At 46.1% G+C, this 14,714-nt stretch overlaps 1 protein-coding gene across 3 annotated transcripts in view; it reads left to right on the forward strand.

The window, feature by feature from the left end:
• The window catches only part of LOC8052689 (transcriptional activator protein Pur-beta), a 102,243-nt gene that overhangs the window by 39,070 nt on the left and 48,459 nt on the right, over positions 1-14,714 (forward strand). The window contains exon 1 of one of the 3 annotated variants that reach the window (XM_029972873.4): positions 5,826-6,647. The exons of the other annotated variants lie outside the window; for them this stretch is intronic. Coding sequence (XP_029828733.1) covers positions 6,593-6,647 — 55 coding nt within the window. The 5' untranslated portion in view covers positions 5,826-6,592. Of the gene's footprint in view, positions 1-5,825; positions 6,648-14,714 lie in introns of those variants that run through there. 3 annotated transcript variants of the gene reach the window in all.

A 14,714-nucleotide genomic window follows, 5' to 3' on the forward strand; every position in this document is an offset into this window, starting at 1 on the left:
TTCATTCGTTCCTTTGTTTCTTTTTTATGCACTCGTGAGCAGCTGATACAGAAACGCAGTGCTGCATGGCGGGTCCCGCGCATCTCATTACCGCTCTTCAGCCAATCAGAATGCGGCATGATTCGATACGAAGAGTCAGTCACGAAGCAGGAAACGAATAAGCCACGCCGCTAAGGTGACTAAACATGATGCACAACAAGTAGTCAGAGTAGCGCGCTGCACTAAAGGTGTCGTCCCAGTACGTCAGTACGTGGTACACGATTTGCGTAATAGAAAGAAAGCGGGAGTTCAGAAGCAACAAGCGCGCAACGTCAATTTCACATAACTGACGTACAATATTCTAGTCGAGGCGTTCGTGTACGAGCGAAACAAAGTATAACGCTTACATCTCATAAAGGTTGCCATTGTAAGCAACGCATCGGTTCCTGGTGCTTTTAGTCTTTCAGTCGTGTTGGATGGAAAATGTCTTTTTTTAATTTTAGTTGTGTTATAGATAATACTTTTTTTTTTTTTAAATCTACTTGTCTTCATAGGTAATGTTTTTGTTGTATTTCAGTTACTTTTAATGAATTCCTTAAAAAAAAAAAAAAAAAAAAAACCTGCAATAGTGCCTGGTGGCGGTGCAGCTTTTTTTTTTTTTCAGTTTATATTTTTGAAAGATTAGAGCCTGCTTAAGGCTATAGACACTTTGGATGGAAAAAAATGCCATCGTATTTAAAAGCAAAACTGCAAAGTATAGAATGCTCGAGGTGCAAAAACCTTTGTATTAAAAGAAATAAATACAATAAAACAAATGCATGCGATAAATTTGCATTTTTAGTGTAGACCACTCCCCTGATCTGTCTGATCATTTTCATATACTGTAATTTCAACGTTAACATTAGATTTTTATTTCTTTGTGAAGACTTCAAAGATATTTAGCCGTTCGTTATGCGTTTTCCGGTGTTAATTTTAGTCGCCCTGGGAAAAGAGAGAGCAGGCAGTTGGGAACTTTCATTCATTCGTTCCTTTGTTTCTTTTTTATGCACTCGTGAGCAGCTGATACAGAAACGCAGTGCTGCATGGCGGGTCCCGCGCATCTCATTACCGCTCTTCAGCCAATCAGAATGCGGCATGATTCGATACGAAGAGTCAGTCACGAAGCAGGAAACGAATAAGCCACGCCGCTAAGGTGACTAAACATGATGCACAACAAGTAGTCAGAGTAGCGCGCTGCACTAAAGGTGTCGTCCCAGTACGTCAGTACGTGGTACACGATTTGCGTAATAGAAAGAAAGCGGGAGTTCAGAAGCAACAAGCGCGCAACGTCAATTTCACATAACTGACGTACAATATTCTAGTCGAGGCGTTCGTGTACGAGCGAAACAAAGTATAACGCTTACATCTCATAAAGGTTGCCATTGTAAGCAACGCATCGGTTCCTGGTGCTTTTAGTCTTTCAGTCGTGTTGGATGGAAAATGTCTTTTTTTAATTTTAGTTGTGTTATAGATAATACTTTTTTTTTTTTTAAATCTACTTGTCTTCATAGGTAATGTTTTTGTTGTATTTCAGTTACTTTTAATGAATTCCTTAAAAAAAAAAAAAAAAAAAAAACCTGCAATAGTGCCTGGTGGCGGTGCAGCTTTTTTTTTTTTTTTTTTTTAAATGTAAACAAACATAAGCAATACTATGGAGCATAGTGCAGTACCATCGTTTCGACCACTGTGGCTCGAGAACATTAAGGGTTTTACAGTATAGGGAAGTGTTGAGTGAAGTCAGGTGGCACATATTTTGCCGCTAAATTGAGCGGGGAAACTGGATTGGTGTGCTAGGTCACGGGACGTGAATTTTCCCCGCTAATCTTACTTAGGGGGGCTGAGGGAGGGGAAGGAACTGAATTGATGTTTCGGCCGCGAGACGTGGATTTACCCGCTAAATCTAGCGGGGAAACTGCGTCGACGTAGAGGTTCACGTGCCGTCGATTTCCCCGATGTGTATCGGTCTCGTGACGTCATCTTCCCCGCTAAATTTAGCGGAAAATACACGGAAGGACGGACGGACAAACGGACAACATGTTTGGATCGAGGAAATGACACCTAGCGAGCCACGATCGCGAGCAGTTCCGCCGTGCCCGCTGAGCAGGAGAACCGGGGGACCCCCTCAGTAGAGAGCTTCCCGTTTCTGCCGCGGGAGGGCGAGTAACGTGCTGGAGCCGCGAATACCGACCGAAGAGACGATCACGCACGCGCGCGAAAATTATTAATCGCGAGAAATATCACGGTGGGGAAGGACGGCCCACGTTGCGCGCCTATAGTGCCTCTTTAATGTAACGAGTTCCGTTGCCCAATCACTCAACATTTTAATAAGAAAAGGAGGCGGAGACTTCGCTGCCGGGTCTCTAATTGGTTATCCTCTCTCGTGTATTATCTAAAGCTGGGATGTAGTAGCGCGTTTTGTGATAAAACAATATAAAAAACAAACAAACAAACAAACAAAAGCACTGTTTAAATAAAAAAGGAATGTGTATTATTATTATTATTATTACAAGCTTCGTATTTAGGGCAATCCGAAGTTATTAATTACGAACAAGCGTTAGCCTAAAAAAACACCAGCGCATTTTTTTTTTAATTTTTCATCACCAGGCAGGTTTATGTGTTTGCAACTTTGTAGCCAGGTAAATAAGTAGTCCCGCCGTTTTCCCCGCCTGCCGCTACGCGGCATTGCCTATCGAACTGTTCGAATCTGAAAAAGGCGCAATTCTTAATCCGAGATAAAAGCGAAAAGGATAGAAAAAAGATACATATGCATCTAAAAACGAACGCACGTAGAAAGAAAAAAGAAAAACGCAAATTCCGCGTGCGCCTCCTCGTTTTTGACGGAAAAAAGAGCAACAAGATGGCCGCGTAAGAGCGCGAGGAGGGAAATGGTTGGAGAGAGAAAGTGTCTGATTTCCTTTTTCCTGTACACTTTTACATTGTCTGGCGCGCCGTCGGGCGTCCTTTTTGGTGGCGGTTTGTTTTATTCGGCGTCCGCTCTTCGGGTTCGACGACGTTGGCGGCGGCGACAGACAAATCGATCGATCGGGAGCTACCGTGTGCAACCCTAGAGCCGTCGCCTAGGGTCCCGAAGTGCGTCGCGGCGCGCGCATTTATATATGTATATATATCCGTGAGCGGTGACGCGAAACTGCCGTAAACTGCCGCGGTTCCGAATTCGACCAGGTTCGATGTTTTTTCTTTCGAAATTTGAACGCAAATTTCGGCTAAAATTCGGCTTTTGTGCGCATGCGTCAAAATTTGAAAACGAGCTGTGGCCACCTCTCGGAGAAAAAGTGTATTATTTCTTGGGTATATTGTTCTATTGCTTGGCGTTAATAAACGAACTAGCGCAGTATAAAAAAAAAATAATAAAGAAAACTGTCTTTTTTTTAGACATTTGGTAATCGGGCAACACCGCCCGTGAGTCGAATTTCGTCGAACTTTGGTAGAAGAGGTGAAAGTCCGCCGTCGAACCTCGGGTCGAGAAAAGTTAGCGACACCTCTTTGATAACTCGTAACGTCCTCTCCGGTTCATCGTAAGGTGAACAGCGCTGTGAATCTGATTCAGTGACGTCTTGGCGCAGACGAATGGAATGCGGAAGCGTTCGACTTTGCTAAGCAATAAAAGATCGTTTAGTCAGTGGAGATTCTCAAGATGGACGGTCAACATCCGGAAAAAACGGAATGCGTTAGGCTTAACGTTCAACTGCTGCTAGTAATGGCGTCGCTTCTGTTTACACTCACGTTAAGCTCGAGTTAGGCTTAGATGTAAACCTTTGCAGGCGTTAACGGAGGCCACGAAGCTGGCGGTTGAGTTCTCACATCAGGTATTCACATTAGGGTTTGTGATTGACCAATCGGTAAAGTAAACAAAATTTGGTTACTAAGAAAACGCAATACTCATCGACGGCTATGTATTTTCTGTATCGTACGACACTTTGTATTTTCTGGATCATACAACGAAAATCTGTGCGTAAGCCCTGCCACCTTTGATGGACAACCTTCATCGCGTCTTCGGAACCACCGAGTTTAAACCGAAGGTAAAAAAAGCGCGGCCCTACGGCGTAGTTAGGCTCAAGGACGGCGTCGCCAGACACAAACCTGCCGCGATTATCCTCTTATATTATAACATCGCGCGAGTTTGGTGAACGTTACCAAACTAAAAAACAAAGTACGTCTTCGCAAGGACGCGGCGCCTGACAACGTGACGTTCTCGGAATGACTCTCGTTCGCTACGCGCTGTGTTGCAGGCGGCGGGCACGTGCAGTCTTCTATTTTTAGACGCGATGGCTCTGTTTCTGTTTAGCCCCTTTTTTTTTTCTGTCTGGAATGGCAACAGAAAACAACGCGACGAACGGAACGGAAGCGGATCGGCGCCTCATTGGTTTTCGCCTGACGGAAATGACGTCAAGTCTCGCCGCTTCCGTCGTCTGCGACACGTCTGGCTCCCCTCCTCCTCGTCATCGCGATACCATCTAATAATGACGTCGCCATTTTTTGGGGGGTCGTATTTTCTTCCTGTACCACTTGATTGAATCAATAGGGAGTTTGTTTTTGTGACTACGTTGCGTTGCGGCGGTCATGCGAGGGGACGCTCAGTCACTTTTGCAGACGAAAAACGATCGATGGCCAGAACTACGTAGTAGAAGCGGCCTGTGGAATTCGCGCGACTCGCGGTTTTACTCCATTCAGCAGCTATAATTAATGGCAATCACTTCACCACTGAACGAACTGTAAATTTTTTTTTTTTAGGGCGAATGTTGAAAATTAGCGTTGCCACGAGGAACGAACGTCTGCTATGACTTCGGTCGCTTGTTTTAATGCGGCGAGAGCGTTCCCCGTGTTCCCTCGCCGTTGTGTTTGACCCTGTCGTCTGGATCGTTCGTGCGGAGAGGGAATTTTCGCCGGTTGACCTTGAGACTGCTACGCTTTTTTGTTTGTGTGTGTGTGTGCGCTTGCAAGCTGCGTCCTCTCTTTCTCCCCTTCTCTGTCTTTCCTTCTCCCTCTGCGTCTAGCTTCCGCGATTATGTGATTCTGCGCGAGAGAATTTTTGCATGTCGGGAGCTCGCTCGCTCTTGTCTGCGCCCGGAGGCGGGTCCGTCCGCGGCGGTCTTTTCGCCGTAAATGTCTTTTTTTTTTTTTCGACGCCGTGGCGGCGGTTATGACGACATTGTAGCGATGCGGCTAGCCGTGCCGCGGAGCTATTTGTGTTGTCAGCCGGGCACAAAGCGCAGCTTGTGTTGTCGGAGATGGGCTGTGTGCCGGCGCATAGCGTGATTGGCCCGGTGGCTCATCACGTGACACCTGACCCTATGACCAGTGGCCGCCAAAACCGACGTCGACGGTTGTTTGTTTTCATTGGCCCTCGAAAACAGCCTCGTACAACCAGCCGGAAAACTGTATCCTTGCGTAGTCGTTTTGACGTCTACCCGTCGCTTACAGCATCCCGTCTGTTGAACTTCCGTTCTACTGCGAAACCGAGGCGAAAATCGCAGGTAAATGCGTCTGCGTCGGCCGTCATGACCCCGCTGTTATGAGCAGACGTCGTCCCGCGCTGTTGTATGTGAATGAGCCTTTGGAGCGTCGACGCCGACACGTCCCTGTGTGAATTCAACCTTTGAAGTACAAAGGAGCCGGCGGCGAGCGAAGTACTATAAACGCGCAAAAAAGAAGCCGGCCCGCGAAAGGAAATAAACACACATCAGCTGCTGCCGCTGCGCCGCTTCTAGTTTGGGTTCCATCCGCTGTGCCGTTATGACGGCGGCGCTGGCGCTGCTACCGTCGCCGCCGCCTGCCTCCCCGCCCGTCGGAGCAGACGGGTTCGCAGACGACGGCGCGTGCGAAAGCAGACGACGGGAAGGGGTGAGGAGCAGTGGGACCGTCTGCTCGCCGGGGCTGCTGGCCGGGTCGCTTGGTTGGGTGTAGCGGTACGCCGTCTGGAAGAAGGAACGGGGACAGCGGTGCGGTCTAGCTGGTTCGGAAGAAGGTTCGTCTGCTACTTTGGTCGACGGGATTTACAGGACGACGCGCGAAGAAGAGCGGCGGAGTTGGGAGAGCTACCACAGACGGAAAGTAGTGCTCTTTAGCTGTTTGTTGTCGGAGCGGAAGAAGACGGTAGAGGGTGGGAAACAGCGACGACGACAAGGAGAAGAAAATAAAAAATATAGTGCGGGCGACGGCCGGAGCAGACGACGCACTGTGTGGATTGGAGATTTTTAAAGATGGCGGAGGAGCGACCAAGTCTGCTGTGAGGGGGAGTGAACGGAGAACAGATTTGCTTGCTTCGAAACCTCAAGACAAGACGCAGGTGTTTGGAGGAGGCGAGGAAGAAAAAGAGGACAAGCGACGGTGCTGAAGACTCCAGGAGAAGCAGCCATGTAATTCGTCTGCGTTTTGTTGTGAAGACAGTCTAGCGGAAATATCACGTCAACCAGAAACGATTTTTGCGAGGCTTTCTGCCGTTACCCTGAACCACGTCGTGCTGGGGGACGGTGACTTGACTGTTCGGTCCTGGGATAATTCGGCCGATTCTGCCTGGAGAGGTGCTTGGAGTTGTTTTGACGAGGCAGTCTTGATGCCGGCGGGGTTCATGATGGATATCTCCCGCCATTCCTCCTCCAGTGAGCTAGGTATGTGTGCATCATCTTGATTCCCTTTACTTGATATAACGGATAACTGCTTCGCTTCGTTCGCGGTGTCTGAATGCGATTCGATAAGAGAGAGAAGGCGCTAGAGAAGCTACGGGTGTTATGCGACGGAATTAAAACCGCCGGTGAAGCCGTTAGGAAAGTAAAAGTAAAAAAAAGGAAAAACAAAATGTCCGCGCGTTACAGCGGTTTGCACAGGTGTGCGAGCGGGAGAGACAGTATGCTTTCGTTTATAGTTGCGATAAAAATTAATTAAAAAAAGAACCTTTCTAATGCGTCGTAGCTAATGTGAAGTAGCCACCGAGCGTCATCTGTTAAGAAACTTGTAGAACGAGAAGGATAGTAACTAATAAGACAGAGAAAAGAAGGAGACCACATCCCGTTTTAGCATATGACTCTGTAGCTCGTATCATTTGCTGCTACATTTTCGGCATATATATTTTAATTGCGTGACTATATTACAGGTTTCGGTCGTAAAACAACACGCTAAACTGCGAGGAAGGACCACAAATTTAGAAGCAAACTAAGAGCGAGAGAAAAAAAGAAAAAGCGCATTCCCCATTCATTCATTTCGGTCTGGCGCGTCGTCTGCTCGACCGGATGACGTCTGGTCACGTGCGACCCGCTCGTCCGTCCGGCAGCTCGTCTGCTACGACGTTTGAGTTCCTCGCGGAGTGCTGAGAGCTCGTTGCTTTACATCACGATATACACTTTCCTTCGTTTTCATTTTTATCCATCGCGAGTGGTTCTTGCGATGGTTTACATTACGCACACTGGCTGTTCTTTTTTCCACGCGAAAGGGTTGAACTAGAAAGATGGCGTCCGAGAGATCCGTTGCCGGGGGGCTGCCGCAGTTCGACTGTCTGCCGCGTGGCGGCGTCAGGGAGAAAGGTCGCGGCGGGGTCGTTTCCATGGGAACCCGGCCTTTTCTCTGCCTACTTTTTTGGCGCTTGCTTGTCTTGGCGCAAATTTTGTTTGGCGGCACGGGCCTTGTATTTTTTGGTTGTTGTTTTATCTTTCGGTCTGTGTTTATGTGTGTAACACGGGCAACTGTTTTTAAACTTGGACCGTATTTTGTCGGCGCGGTCTGATGAGCTTGTCACTGCGCGCACGCACTGTCTAGATTGCTTTGAATCAGTCTCGAGCGGGAGTGTTTCGGGATAGGATTATTAACAAATAATTATCGGGATTAAAAAAAAAAAAAAGGTAGGTAAAGTGGATTTTTACGCAACAGTAAATGAAGTTCTACGACACAGCCGCAGCGGAGCAGGATTGGGGTACGATAAATGACTTGCGGTCTTCGCAACAAAGCAGCAGGGTGGACAGTCTGTCAGGTTTTCACGAAGCAAGAAACACGTGTAACGACAGAACGCCCACGTAAGCTGATGTTCTTGCGTAACAGCGGGCAGAGATTTTATGCCGACGAAGAGCCGTCTGCTCTCGTAACGTCGAAATGAACCTCTCACTGTGAAATTCGTTGGTTTTTTTTTTTTTCTGTTTTACAAGCACTCATCCGTGTAAAAATAAATAAACGAAAAAACAAAAGAAAACGAGATTGGATTTTTATTTTTAATTTAACACTAGACGCGAATATTTCCTTTAATATTTTTTTTACGTGACTTTATTGCGCGGGAATTTTGTGTGTAGAAACTTTCTTTGAGAGGTCGCCTTATACGTTATAACATGCTGTAAATTTTTATCCAGATCGATCTCGAGCACTTTCGATTAGGTATATGTGAACAAACAAAAGACCGCGTGAATTTATGATCATTGTTAGTTTGAACTTTGAAGTCGGAACGGTCATTTTTAAGGCTGCCATCTATCTGCCGTTTCAAGCAATAGGCAGGAAGAGAAATGGTTGCAGCCGCCCGCTCCGGTGTTTTTCTTTTTTTAGCTACTTTAACCACATTTTTGAAATACCGATCGGCTCTATCCTTCCCGGCTGTTATTCATTATATCTAAATTCGGAATAGCTGTCGAGGAAACGGCAAATAGAGGTTATTCCAAAATTTACAAAAAAGAAAAAAAAGATGGTGTATAGCGCGTTTTTGTATTTTGTTTAGTTGGTGTGAGTTTCCCCGGCATTCATTTCAGACCGTCAAACTTGTTGGGAACTAGCTGTGCTGCCCCCGTAGTACAGCATTTGGCGTCACGGTTTTTCAGTGTTGCCACTATGGAACCTCTCAGAGCAACATTAAATATTTAAAGGAGCTGTGCAACGATATTCAATTCGAATGTTTTTCTCTCTACACGAGCTTACTGGCACACCTGGGACTCAAGGATACTCACACGCAACGCCATTGGCCAAGAAACTCCTTTGTTGCGGTGTAATTTCAAGGACAAAAGCGATCATTTTCATTCAATCTCTCCTTTGCAAAATTTGATGACGTAACTCGGGGATCGCAGTACACCCAAGTGACGATATTTGAATGCGGCTCATAGATTGGACCCGAGCATTGCGTGGGCACTCGACTTGGGCTCGTGACAATTGCTATCTCGAGAAGCATTCGGGTTGTAACCCGTGTCCAATCGCTGCAACGACGACAATAGCCGAGCCATAACAATGTCTGGAACTCAGCGCGTGTCCTGCGCTTTGCCAACCCCAGCGCGTGGCTATGATCAACATTGGCGGCATATAATCGGCTCCAGATCACGTGTCCGCTTGTTCTGGCTGCGAGTTGAGGGGGTGAATGCTGCTCGTTTTTCTTAAATTTTTTTCTGGGACTTCTATTGCGTGAGGTGAAAAACGAACGCGTGTTTCATAGGTCATTAACGTTAGGGATCCGTTTTACGCGGTATTTGTGCAAAGTACAAAAATTGTTGCATTGCTCCTTTAATAACGTCGCGAAAGAAATATATATATAAAAAAAAAAAAGATTACCTGTAGTATGGGTTGCTATAGTTCGGGCGTGTCTTCTTAATATGTTGAACCCATTTTGATCCGAATCAGTGATTGTCCAAATTTCGTCGGAAAGATAATGCCACAAACCGTGTCGTTGGTTTGTTTTGACTAATTTGTGTTCCCAATAAGGTCTTCACACTCGCAAATCATGAGACATGCACCAATTTTCGTTTACACGCGCTAGGCATTTAAAAAAAAAAAAATTTGGAGTATTTGTTTGTTTATTTATTAATATTATCATTATTATTCGTCGAGTGCCTTCACAAGTCCCCCGTTTCGAAAACAACAGAAACAGAATTATTTCTCGATGATCGAATATTTCGTTCAGTGGAATCACGGAACCCCAGAAAGATCAAACTAGAAGGAAGAGAAAGAAAACCTAAACGTTGTTCCGCAAGTTTTTTCTCCCGCCATTGGCGTCCCGTCAAGGACGCGTTTAGACGCCTCTTACCCATAAAGGGCCCCGATTACTTACTTATAAGGGGAAGCAGACAGGCATGTGCACGTCGGCCGTTCCAATGTGTTCTACGAGTTGTCGCGACAGCTGTATAGACCTGTGCAACAATGGCCTTCTGCGCGCTGCTATCTTTGTCTGCTGGGCTGGGGAACGCCTTCTGCTGTTGCTCTGTTGTACGGTATATCAGACATGCGTCCACAGCTCAGTGACTCAGCATTTTTCGCCCGGATGATAAGCGCATGCATCCGACGCTACGAGCGGATGGGACCAATCGGACGGCTTCAAAAGCGCACCGTCATGGTGTTGGTCATGTTTCCGTACGTGTTCTATCCATCACTGAACCAATCAGAAACAGAAAAAGCCAACTAACTTGCTATTTTTTTTTTAAATTTGTTTGTTTGGAGCGTTGCGTAGTCTACAGAGGCATTATAGTGGGGGAAGGGGGGGGGGGGGGGCAAATATACTCTGAAAACAAAGTACAACAATAGGTAATACACAGCGATAATTAGACGTATCCTTGAATCTTGAAAAAAAAAAAAAAAAATTAACAGCTTCGGCAACGTTAGCTTTGTTCGATTTCCCTGCACGGGTGCAGGAAAGTGTAAGGCTCAATACGCATACCGGAAGTAGACTGCCCTACACTTTTCTGCACCGGTGCAGGAGGTGCGCAGGGGAATTTGAACGAAGCTATTGTTTCAACATTGTCACTTGACAGGTTATTCCAATCGTCAATGGACCGCGGGAAAAATTAATTAATCATCTTTCGTTTTTGACACGTAGGCAGGCTCAAAAATATGATTGGACATACAAATAGCGGGGTATCGTTGTAAAATGCTTTATGTAAAATTTTGAGACTGAGAAATTTCCGCCTCTGACTCGGAGGTGTCCAATTGAGAGACGATTTAATAGTAGTTATGCTAGCTCTGAAATCATAATTACCCGTAACAATTCTTGGTGCACGATTCTGAATCTTTTTCAACTTCTGCCTGAACGGATTTTAAATCTCAGTGGCGTAGTTAGGGACATGAGAAAAAGTATAGCGTCTCCTTCAGAGATGGGGGTGCCAACCTAAATTTACGTTTAATAAATCCCAGTGACCAGCTAGGTTTCGCTGTAATATAGTCAACGTGTTTATTCCAGCTTAAATAAGAAAAAAAAAAAAAAAAAAGAATGACTCCCAAATATTCAACCCCTAAGGCCTGTTCGAGTGAGACACCACCGATACTGTAGGACGAAGGAAAAATGTCAGTTTTTCTAGTGAATCATTAGTTTTTCTGGTAAACATGTCGTTAATACAATTAGACACATTTAGAGGCATGCACCATTTGATGCACCAGGCATCTTTGTTGTCCAAATCGCTTCGAAGAGTGAACACATCAGCATTACAAGTCACATCACTACGAAGTGCAATCATCTACATTGATATAATCGAACATCTGAAGGGATGCTATCAACAATATCGTTAATAAATTTTAAAAAAACAGAAGAGGGCCAAGTATCGACCCCTGAGGGACTCCGGATGTTATTTTTATAAAAGAGGACTGTACACCGTTTAATAACGCGGACTGTTTTCTCGAATTTAGGTAATCGCCAATCCAATTAAAAATTTCCGGGTCTATGTTTAGTTTATGAAGTTTCTGTATAAGGAGAGCGGGAGACACCCATCAAAAGCTTTTTTGAAGTCCAGGAAGATACAGTCAACTTGTCGGTCTTTGCCGTGCGATTGTGAAAGGTCACGATAGAACTCGAGCAACTGGGTGGTGCAAGACAATCCCGTACGAAAACCGCGTCGAGGCGGACTAAAGAAATTTGTGAGACTAAGGAACTCCATGAGGTTAGTTTAAATGATACCCACTTGTCAGTGAGATGGGCCTGTAGTTTTGTACCAGATTGGGCAGTTTTCAATAGAACTCTAGAGCAAGCACACCGTCTTTGCCCTGTCACACAATTTACTAGGCTCAACCACGCATATAAAAATTTCTCTTCATACGTCAGTTCTAGCTTTCCAGACAATTTTTATAGCAGAATTATGAGAAAATTCTTTAAAATTTAAGGGAATTGTCTGGCATTATAGAAGCCCGAGCTCATAACTTTCTTTTTGGAAGTTGATCCCTCTTGAGCAAGAATTTGTGCGACCGGAGTGATTCCTTGTGCAAAGATCTCGCGCTTGTAGCCTGGTGGTGGTATTGCCATTCCGGTTGATTTACACGAGAAAAGAACGAGAAGCCAATATTTAGACGAAGCAATACTCCGTCCAAAAGATAAGCAGAATTGTGCAGTATACATGAACACGTTAGTTAAGCAGATTTCCTTTTTGAGCGAAAGCAAATTGACGATGATAATCTATTGTATATGGCGCATGCGGCGCTCGGAGGCATAAAAACGGGGTGCGTATTTGAGATCCCTGCTTTGGACCGTTCTTTCGTGTCGACCGCCATGTTGAATTCTGACTACGTCAGATATCGGCGTGGTAACCGTCGCACGGTCTTTTCACGACGGCTACCGTGTCGAATCCTGCCCTATATAGGTGGGTTAAGGCAACGTACCAATTTACTTTCTCTACCGCTTGAAAGTCGCTACAATTCGAGGGGTTCGAACCGCACGTTCTGTTTTCCTCGGCTATGCCTTTTCGTTTTATTGGGGTCAGTTTTTGAACTATTTACTAATCTATACCTTTTTTAGGCTTTAACCGAACACACCGCGCAGTACATGATTAGAGTGCGCTAGGGGCCGACGAACGGACGAGGTCCTCGGCTGTCTGCGTCGGCCGTTGGCCCCCGCGGCTGCCTTGTCGAGCGAAGGTCGTGACCCCAGACGGATGGGGAGGAGGAGGAGGAGGCGTCGAGGCGCAGACTCCGTCCGGCGCTAGACGCAAATATCGATCGCCGACTGGCTGGCTGGCCGAGCACTTGGCGCGCGCCGGGAACGGCCTTCCCGCCTGCATGCCTGCCTGCCTGCCGGCCGGCCGGCCGGCTGCCTGGAGGACTCCTCCCCCCTCCGGCCAGACAGCTGGGGGCTCGCTGGAGGCTGCTGTTGTCGCTGCGGGCAGTCTCGCTGCACTCTGTAGCGTTTTCCTCCCACATAAGGCGCCTCCTTGTGCGCGATCGTGTCAGGCTTGTGCGGCGGTCAGGGTGGGTCGACAAAAAAAGGCCAAATCGACCGTTTCCTTTTTTTTCCTTTTGCGCAACAGCGTCGGGCAACCTTGACGCCGTTCGGCGCGCTCGGCGCTAAGCCTGGGATTGGACCCCGAGTTTGACGCCGAACGCGGACGCAGTGCGGTACAGTCGGCAGCAAAAGTGTGCAAGCGCGCGGCACAGCAAGGAGGGGTTGGTTTCACCTCGGCGCGCCTGAGCGATGCGGCGAAGCCTGCTTTGGCGTCGCGCGAGGCGGTGGATTGGGAGTCGCCGCTCATTTCGGACGCGAAAGAACGGGCTACTTCGAAGAATCCGTCACCGTGCGAGTTGCATTCTGGGAACCTGTGGGCCGGCAGCGGAGCGCGCAGGGATTTTGTTTTCCCACTGATTCCCAGGATGCATAAACGTGGTAATATGCCGCGATGAGGCGCTTCGAGTTTTGGAATAAGTCTATTCCTCGACCATTATGATGCAATTAAGCCGCAGATCGATATGCTGTAAACATAAAAAAGAAGAAAAAAAAATCAAGTGTTGTTACTATTGTTTGAAATAACGAAGGTAAAATTAAGTAGCTACCTGAATATGGTGGTGTAACTTGCTTGGCCACTGTTTCGAACCTTTAACTACGAAATATAGAAAAACTCTTCTTGAAGTTTGGGGTTAAGTTTCGACCTGTGTTACTCGTGGATCTCGCACTGTGGACTCGACATTCACGACGTTCAAGGGCTTTTGAAGGCTGGACACTAACCTAAAGCATTTTAAGCGAGGGAAAAAGAATGTGAAGGCTTCATTTCAGCTCTGTGAGAACTCTCTTTTCTATATTTATTTTAGACACTTCAGTGGGACACTGAAGATAGAAACGTCAGGGAGCGACATTTAATGCGAGCCAGTTGGTGCTTGTGCATTGCAGCATCAATTTTTTTCTTGTTTTTGTCTTGGACACTCACAGGTTTAATCTATATGATGCAGACATGGAGTAACATGCATGTAATGTCTCTCTAAAAGATGAAAAAGTTTTTTTTTTTATTGCAAAAGTAATTTATGCATGGCTCAATCTTCATTTTCTGCTGAAATCTAGGGCTAGGTGTTCAAATCAGATGCCAAAGTTGCAGAACAAACTGCTTTCTTATTCAAAAGTTATGTGATCTAAAATTTTCAGTGAAAAGATGGCAGCTGATGGGGCCCTTGAATACATGGAGGTCAATGGCACCTGTTACCTAAAATGAACCCCATTTTCCCATTGAAATTTTCGGAAAACTACTTATAACTTTTGAATAAGGTAACGCTCCATTCTGACGCTTTGGCATCTGCAGTGATGGAAGTGCTGGTGCGCCATTTGCTCTGAATTGCGCCACGAACGTAGGTCTGCTTGCTACATGTTGTGTCAAAATGCCATTTCGGCTAAGAATTGTGCTGCACCTGTGCCAAATAGGCTTCAACAAAGAAAAAAGGAAAGATATTTAATTATTGGTCGACCCTAATTTTCAGAGAAGTGGGTGGAAAGCAAGAGGATACAAAAATGTACATAGTTCACATCACCTCTACTTGTATAGTCC

Source organism: Ixodes scapularis, unplaced genomic scaffold, assembly GCF_016920785.2.
Source record: "Ixodes scapularis isolate PalLabHiFi unplaced genomic scaffold, ASM1692078v2 ptg000058l_1__unscaffolded, whole genome shotgun sequence".
Taxonomy (NCBI): Eukaryota; Metazoa; Arthropoda; class Arachnida; order Ixodida; family Ixodidae; genus Ixodes; species Ixodes scapularis.